At 64.0% G+C, this 8,003-nt stretch overlaps 1 protein-coding gene across 1 annotated transcript; it reads left to right on the top strand.

The window, feature by feature from the left end:
• The first annotated feature begins 725 nt into the window (after window positions 1-725).
• ADAMTSL5 (ADAMTS like 5) lies at window positions 726-7,551 on the top strand. Its single transcript, XM_042977248.1, has 13 exons — window positions 726-804; window positions 1,649-1,968; window positions 2,243-2,438; window positions 2,548-2,639; window positions 2,884-2,944; window positions 3,097-3,205; window positions 4,547-4,674; window positions 4,935-5,046; window positions 5,397-5,483; window positions 5,626-5,789; window positions 5,931-6,129; window positions 6,203-6,274; window positions 6,608-7,551. The coding sequence occupies exons 2-13, from the start codon at window positions 1,913-1,915 to the stop codon at window positions 6,907-6,909; spliced, it is 1,578 nt and encodes a 525-aa protein (XP_042833182.1). The 5' UTR covers window positions 726-804; window positions 1,649-1,912; the 3' UTR covers window positions 6,910-7,551.
• Window positions 7,552-8,003: the final 452 nt, after the last annotated feature.

Below are 8,003 nucleotides of genomic sequence, written 5' to 3'. Positions count from 1 at the left end.
CGCCCCTGCGCGAGAGGGTCTGGTTCCAAATCGCTGCTCAGCCTGGGAGGGCGGAAGGCAGGGTGGGGCACGTCCTCTGGTGACAGCAGTACCCGGGAATGCTCCTGGAGGGGCTGGAAGGGGGCTCTCCGCCCCCCACGCCCGGCCCCTCGAGCTGAGCTTCTCCCAGTGCATTGGGGCCCTGCTCTGGGGTGGCCGGGACCCGGAGTGGGAGCCTCAGGATTGCAACCGGGCGCGCGGGTTCCTCAGTAGGGTAACGTTGAGGGAGGCTTCGGGGGAAGGACCAGGGGAGGGAGGTACTGACCGGGAATGGGGACCCTCGCGGGGACGCGATCTAGGCGTCGGTGGAAACGGGACAGCGTCCCGGACTCCCGGAACCACGGCAGGGCCACCTCGGTTCTCGCACATTCCCGAGCCCTGAGCGCGACGCCCGGAATAGCAGCCCCGGGGTGGGGGGGGGGGGGTGGGGGGGGGTAGAGGCGGTCGGTTCCCTCACGTCTCCCCCGCCCCGGGGCTTTCCAAGGTCACCGGGATACGGACTCTGGAACACCAGGCCGTGGTCTGAGGCGCCGGCGCCCGCGCGGGGCAGTCCCCTGCCGTAGATCCGCGCCGAGGCGCGCAACCGCCGCGCGAGGGCGCACGGGGCTGCCCCTCCGCCGGACCCCGGCCTGGGCGCGCCCTGGGAGGCCGGGTGGGAGGGGCTGCTCCTGGCTCCCCCCGCCCCTCCCCGCGGGCCCCGCCGCTTCCGCCTGTCCTGCGGCCGCCCGGGGAGCCGGGACGTGCCGCCTGGGCTCTCCGTAGCCGGTAAGTCCCTCTTCCTATCCCCCCACAATCCCGGCCGGCGTCTCCTCCCCGTCCCCGGGCCCGGGCCGGTGAGGGGCTGGCCTGGCAGCGATCCCAGGGTGGGAGAGAGCTCATCCCCGCCCCCTCCTGGGGAAACTGAGGCCTAGAGGTACGGCTTGCTCGGGGATCACACCTGCAGGCTGGGGCGCGGCCAAAACGGGATGTGTCATGCTCCTCGGGGAGGGTTCTCTGGGAAAAATGGCGCTTCTAGCACCGGGTTTGGACTCCCACCCCAGGGGCTAGCGCTGGGTGTGTGTGGTGCGAGGGGGCTGCGTGTGGAAAGGCCACCCCCCCATCTCAGCTCTCCAAGGCCAGCCCGGACTCGGGGTTCAGAGGGGCACAGATAGAGCCGGCTACACAGCTCTGGGCAGAGAAGGGCCCTGCCCAGTGGTCCCCAAGGTTCTCAGCACCCGGGGCCACCATGCGTCCCAGCGCCTGATGCCCCAGGTCCGAATGTCAGCGCCTGAGAACCAGGGAAACTGAGGCTGGAGAGGGTCCAGAGTCCACTGGTACAGGACCAGGGCCCTGAAACTCAGGGCTGGAGAACTCCAGCTGGCTCTTTCAGTCCTTTGGGCACCCTGGCCCTGGCCTGAGAAAGGACTCACGGGGTGGCCGCTTCCCTCCGCCTTTCTCTGGCAATGCCATGGTCACGAGGAGGGTGTGGATGGCAAGGGACTTCACCCTTTCTCTGACAGATGGGGAAACTGAGGCCCTGGGAGACAAGTCTACCCCCCCAGTCCACTCACCCCCAGAGGCCTCCCTCTTTCCTGCACTACCCTCGTCAGTGGCTCCTTTTCCTCTGCAGGCTGCCCTTGGTGGAGCCCACACCCTCTGCACATGAGGTCACGGGGCACCGGCTGGACTGGGGCCAGGTCAACCCGCCTTGTGACCCCCAATCCAGGGGCTCCCTGCCACCACAGGTCTGGGAGCCGAGGTGGCCCTGGAGGCCCAGGTGCAGCCAGGGGGCTTCTGCCCGGGACTCAGCCCCCGAGCCAGCCCCGCCAGCCGCACCTTCTCCGCAGTCCCTCATTCAGCGCTGGACTGAGACCAGCTGATCCCCATTGTACAGATGGGGAAACTGAGGCCTGGGGATGTGGAGTGGCTGGCCCTTGGCCACACAGAAAGGTAGACGCGTTGACGGTGGGGAGAGTGGTGATGGGGTCCCGACACTGGAGATTCCCGTGCACTGTCCTGGAATGATTCCTTCCGTAATCAGACACAGATTAAGCACTTGCTGTGTGCATGTAATCAGACGGCAAACAATAGCAATAAAAGCAGATAATTCTTTGAGCTCTCCCTCCCCCTCACCAGGCTCTGTGCAGCCTGCTTTTCTTATCTGGTCTGACGGACCCCTCAGACTTTCCTGTAACAGGGGCCCTGTTATTACCCCACTTTTCAGAGACAAGAACAGAGGCCCAGAGAGGTTAAATGACTGCCCCAAATCACACAGCCAGTGGGCACAGAGCTGGGGTTCCGACCCCGGCCTGCTGGCGCCCCCACTGCCGCGCCGTCTCTGCTCCCCCACACCCCGCCCCCTCCAGAACCTGCTTCTGCTGTGGACCCTCCTGAACTGTGGTTTAGGGGGCAGTGCCCAGGTAAGGGGGGACACGAGTCCAGGGAGCCAGTGGGCTTGGGGACCTGGCCGGCGGTGTGGGGGCCACTGGCTTGTCTCCAGGCCGATGGTGCCTCTCTCTCCCCAAGTAGGGTCCAGGTGAGTGGACCCCCTGGGGTTCCTGGAGTCGCTGTTCCAGCTCTTGTGGGCGGGGTGTCTCTGTGCGCAGCCGCCGCTGCATCTGGTGAGCGCAGAAAGCTGGGGCTTAGCAGGGTGGGGTGGGAGGGGGGTGCCTGCCCCTCCTCTCCCGCCAGCCCGCCCCACTGCTGGCCGCACCCTCTGCCTGCCCACACATGCTGTGCCTTCTAATCCCACTGATCCAGCTGGAATGTGGGTGGGGGCGGCCGGGCCCAAGGGTGGGCAGGCCAGCTCTGGAAAGAGGGCTACTGGGGGTCCCGACCACACTCTGGCCCTCTTGTTCCTTGTAGGCTTCCCGGGTTAGACACATGCTGGGGAGACACCCATGAGTACCGCCACTGCCATTTGCCGGTAAGTTCTGTCCGCCTCCGGGGCCCTCAGGTGCGCCTTGAAGACTTCCTGCTTCCCCACTCGTGCCCCCCAAATACACCTGCCGCCCTGCCAGGCTCTCTGGGCTCCCCTGGGGCTCTCCCAGCCTCGGACCTACCCATCTTTGTCCTCAGGACTGTCCCCCAGGGGCCATTCCATTCCGAGACCTCCAGTGTGCCCTCTACAATGGCCACCCCGTCCTAGGCACCCAGAAGACTTACCAGTGGGTGCCCTTCTACGGTGGTGAGTAGCCTTGCCTCCTGTTGGTCCACAGGAGGCAGGGCGAAGGGGCTGCTGAGAAAGAAAGACGACCGGAGGATTGCAAGAGAACATCAGCACTGGGGCTTTGAAGGATGCATAGGAGTTGAAGTGGAGGGGAAAGCAGGTGTGAGGTATGAAGCAGCACAGGGAGGCAGGGTTCGTTCTGCACGGGGTTGAACACAGCCTGAGGATTTGCGTGGAGCCGTATCCAGAGGCCAACAGTTCTCAAACTTATCCCGGTGGCAGGAATTGTCGCCGCGTTTAGCTGAAAATAGCAAGTTATGTAACTGTGTGCCCGGGGCAGTGTGCCTCCGCATTTAAGGGAAACAGACAGCTTTAGACACCATAGTGGAAGCAGATACAGATAAGAAAAGCTGACAATGGAGAAGATTCCATCGGTCAGCCTCGTGGGTGTTTTGGTTTTTTGTGTGTTTTTTCCCCCCCTAAGAATTAGAGGAAATTTGCCATGATCCCCCCCCACCCTCCCCCCGCCAGAGGCCCTCCAAGGCCAGCTTGGGCTCTGTGCCAGGCAGGGTCTGCCAGCCAGGCTCAGAGAAGTGGGAGCCAGGAGGAGCACGGATCCCTGCGGCTGTGAGCTTGAGCCTGTGACCAGACTGTCCACTGTGCCCCACTGCCAGGCAGCCGGGAAACTGAGTCCGGGGGAGGGCCAGTGACACACCCAGCTGCTCTGCATTCAGTCAGTACTGAATACTCCTTTTTTAAAATTCTTTTTCTCCCAATGTTTATTTATTTTTGAGAGAGAGAGAGAGAGGAAGGGGCAGAGAGAGGGGGGGACCGAGGATTCAAAGCCAGCTCTGTGCCCACCGCAGAGAGCCCAGTGCGGGGCCCGAACTCGCAAACTGTGAGATCATGACCTGAGCCGGAGTCAGACACGTAACTGACTGAGCCACCCAGGTGCTTCAGCACTGGGCACTTTTTATTGGGCACATGCGGGGTGCAGGGCCCGTGTGCTGAGTGACTTCTGCCCACTGCCATACCCCAGAGCCTGGAACGGTGTCGGTGTCGGGAAAGTAGTAGGTGCTCTGTGAACGTTTGCAGGACGAAAGTATGAACAATGGGCTCCCTAATGTTAGGGCTTGACAGGAATGCATGCATGCGTCGGCCCCGGGTACTTGCCCGGGTACTTGCCTGGGAGGGTCTAGGAGCTGAAGGCAGACGCCACCTAAGTTCCAATCCTGGCTCTAACCAAAGCCTCCAAGTGTGGCTTTGGCTGAGTCCCTGGGCCGCACATGCCTGAGGGGGAGGAGGCCAGAAGCCCCGACAGACGTCCTGGACTGGCCCAACAATTCCTTCTGTCCCCAGCGCCCAACCAGTGCGACCTTCACTGCCTGGCCGAGGGGCACGCCTTCTACCACACCTTCGGCCGCGTCCTGGACGGCACCCCCTGCAGCCCCGGGGCCCAGGGGCTCTGCGTGGCCGGCCGCTGCCTCGTAAGGCCTCGCCGGGCCCCGCCCCCCGTCCACCTCACATCCAGGCCCTGGCCACGGACCCCACTCCTTTCTCTCCCGGGTCCCGCCCCCTTCTCCAAGCCCCGCCCCCAGCACCGCACCCACCCCGCCCCGTGTCCCGCCCATGCCAGGCTCCACTCCGCCCCTTTCCCCTTAGGCCCCCCCCCCCGGCCCCGCCTCCTAGGGCTGTCCCAGGCCAGGGGCTGTCCGCGAAGCCGCGCTCGTCCTCCCCGCCCCTGTAGAGCGCCGGCTGTGACGGTTTGCTGGGCTCGGACGCCCGCGAAGATCACTGCGGCCGCTGCGGCGGCGCCAACGAGTCGTGCCTTTTCGTGCAGCGCGTGTTCCGTGACTCCGGTGACCGCCCTCCCCGTCGTACCCGCTTGCCCAGAGCGGGCCCTTTAACGAGCCTCGGGCCCGGAAGCGAAATCCCGAGCTGATTGGGCAGTCCGTGGCCCAGCCCCCTCCCTCTCTTCATTCTGACTGGTTACTGTCAGATGGCCCCGCCCTTCCCGGAACAGATGGGGTTTTAACCCTTTCCCAGCTGCACTTAAGCGAGAATAATCTTACCTCCAAAAGTTTACCGAGCGTTGTGGAGGTGCCAGGACCCTGGCTAACCTGCTTACCGCAGTATCTCATTTAATCCTCAACTCATCCCTCAAATACCCTCCCACTCGCGCCCAACGCCCTCCTTTCCTTCCGCCCAGGTGCCTTCGCTGGGTACTGGAACGTGACCTTGATCCCCGAGGGCGCCAGACACATCCGCGTGGCCCACCGGAGCCGCAACCACCTGGGTATCGCAGGGCCCGAAGGGGGAGGCGTCTTGCTGGCCGCCTCGGATACAGCCGGGGAGGCTGCGGCTGCGGCTGGGGGGGAAGGGGTGCGGGAGGCGGAACGGCCCGGTTCCCGGAGCCCGGGCTGACCTTTCCCTTGCAGCGCTGATAGGGGTCGACGGGCGCTACGTGCTCAACGGGAACTGGGCGGTCAGCCCACCCGGGACCTACGAGGCGGCGGGCACCCGTGTGGTCTACACCCGCGCTGCGGGGCCAGAGGAGACGCTGCGCGCGGCTGGGCCCACCTCCCAAGACCTGCTCCTGCAGGTGCGGCCCAGGCTCTGCGGGGGCAGCTGGGAGATGGAGGGGGCGGTTGGCTACTGGATGGGGGCGGGGGGACGGGGGCCGGAGGGGGGAAGCTGGGCCATCGGGTCCGAGTGCGGCTCCCTCGGCGTGACACCCCTCCAGGTCCTCCTGCAGGAGCCCAACCCCGGCATCGAGTTCGAGTTCTGGCTCCCTCGGGAGCGCTACGGCCCCTTCCAGGCGCAGGCGCAGGCCCTGGGCTGGTCCCTGCGGCAGCCGCAGCCTCGGGAGGTGGAACCACAGCCCGCTGAAGCCCCCGCGGCCCCAGCCGCCGTTTCCCCGAGGACCCCGCCCCCCGCCCCAGGTGAGGTGGGGACGGCCCGGTGGGAGCTAGCAGGGAGCTGAGGTCCGTGCCCCTCACCGTGCGCCCCCCACAGACCCCTGCTCCCCGTGCCCAGACACTCGAGGTCGCGCGCACCGGCTGCTCCATTATTGCGGCGGCGACTTCGGTGAGAGACTCCTGACCCCAACCGTTACCTGACTCCTGGTTGACCTGAACTTCAGCCCTGTCGTGCTGACCCCTGCCGGCGATCTGACCTTACCCTTGACTCCTTGACCTGACTCCGACTTGACTCCTTCTGCCCCTAGTGGGACTCCTTGATCTGACCCTTTGCCCTCATCTGAACTTGGACCCCTCCTTGATCCCAGGCCCCTCTCCACAGTCCCCAGGGACCCCCAGTGCTCCATCTGGCCCCGGTTCCTTTCTCTGGCAACGGGGCGCACCTGAGGGGGGGTGCCCGGGGTGGAGTGTCCAGTCGGCCTCAGCAAAGTCCTGCCCACAGTGTTCAGGGCCCGAGTGCTGAGCCGCCTCCAACAGGCCCAGGAGACGCGCTATGAGGTTCGCGTGCAGCTCATCTATAAGAACCGCTCGCCGCTGCGGGCCCTGGAGTACGTGTGGGCCCTGGGTCGCTGCCCCTGCCCGCGGCTGGACCTCCATCGCGAGTACCTGCTGGCCGTCCAGCGCCTCATCAGCCCTGACGGCACTCGGGACCGGCTGCTGCTGCCCCACGCTGGCTACGCCCGAGCGTGGAGCCCTGCCGAGGACAGCCGCGTGCGCCTGGCTGCCCGACACTGCCCCGCCTGAGCCGCGGGACCGGGCCCCCGCCACCTACAGCAACAGAGGCGTGCCTGACCGGGCTCAAACTCAGCATATTTCCCGTCTTGCCCCGGCTTCCAGTGGCTTCCCGCCTACTCCACATGCTGAGCTGTCCCTGAACACAGTCAGATCCACTGTCATGAGCAGGAGGCACTGGTGAGGGAGGACACACTGAAGAGATGCTCTTATTTCCTCTCTCACTCTGGCTGCCAGGAAGCTCATAGATGATTTATACTTAGAAACTTTGTGTCTGCTTTTATTTGCTTTGCCCCATGCTCTCTTTCGTAGAGACACTGTCACAAACGGGCATGGCCCAAAGGAAGGCTGCCCAACAAGACCTTGGAATAGAGCAGTTTCCCCTCTTGCCCTGGTTACCAGGACGTTCACTGCTGTTTAACTCCCTGGCACTCTGTGCTCTCTCTTCTCACTGACACACGTACGCCTCATGTGTTCAGAGACACTGTCTCCAACAGACATGCTCCCTAGAAGACACGCCTACCCAGGTACTGGAAGGTACCCATTTCCCCTTTTGTCCCGGCCACCAGGAAGTTCGGAGATAATCTTGAGCGCCTCAGCAAGTCTGGCTGGGTCTTTCTTTCTTTCCTTTCCTTTTTTTCCTTTTCTCCTCCTTCCTCCCTTCATCCCTTTGTCCCTTCCTTCCTTCTTTCCTTCCTTTTGATTTTATTTTTAAAATAATGTCTACGCCTGATGTGGGGCCCGAACCCACAACCCGGAGACCTAGAATCACATCCTCCCCCGACTGAGCTGGCCAGATGCCCCTGGCTGGGTTTCTTTCGGACAACACTGCCCTCCATCCCTGTTTCTCCCTATTTAATCTTTGCGAGCACTTTTACGACGAGGACACCCCAGTGACACATACGCGGCTGCAGAAATTCCAGGATGTGCTGGGAGTCAGACCCACGGTCACGCTGTCACGGTGTGTGCACACACTCCCACGTGCACCCCAGCCCTCCTCCTCCTCCTGGTCCAGTGCCCCCTCCCCACGCCCCCTGAGGGCCACACTGCCATCTCATGCCACCCAGGGCCCCGGTCCCTGTCCTCCTGTGTTCTCCTGGATATGT

This window comes from Panthera tigris, chromosome A2 (assembly GCF_018350195.1).
Source record: "Panthera tigris isolate Pti1 chromosome A2, P.tigris_Pti1_mat1.1, whole genome shotgun sequence".
Lineage (NCBI taxonomy): Eukaryota > Metazoa > Chordata > Mammalia > Carnivora > Felidae > Panthera > Panthera tigris.
Note: the sequence above shows the minus strand (reverse complement) of the source record. Positions and strands in the feature narration are given on the sequence as shown.

Excerpts from the sequence above, each read along its gene's own strand:
- ADAMTSL5 (XM_042977248.1), top strand. The coding sequence starts at position 1,913 with ATGGGGAAACTGAGGCCTGGGGATGTGGAGTGGCTGGCCCTTGGCCAC. Across the intron at positions 2,640-2,883 it reads CGCAGCCGCCGCTGCATCTG|GCTTCCCGGGTTAGACACAT; the intron begins GTGAGCGCAGAA and ends TGTTCCTTGTAG. Across the intron at positions 4,675-4,934 it reads GCGTGGCCGGCCGCTGCCTC|AGCGCCGGCTGTGACGGTTT; the intron begins GTAAGGCCTCGC and ends CCGCCCCTGTAG.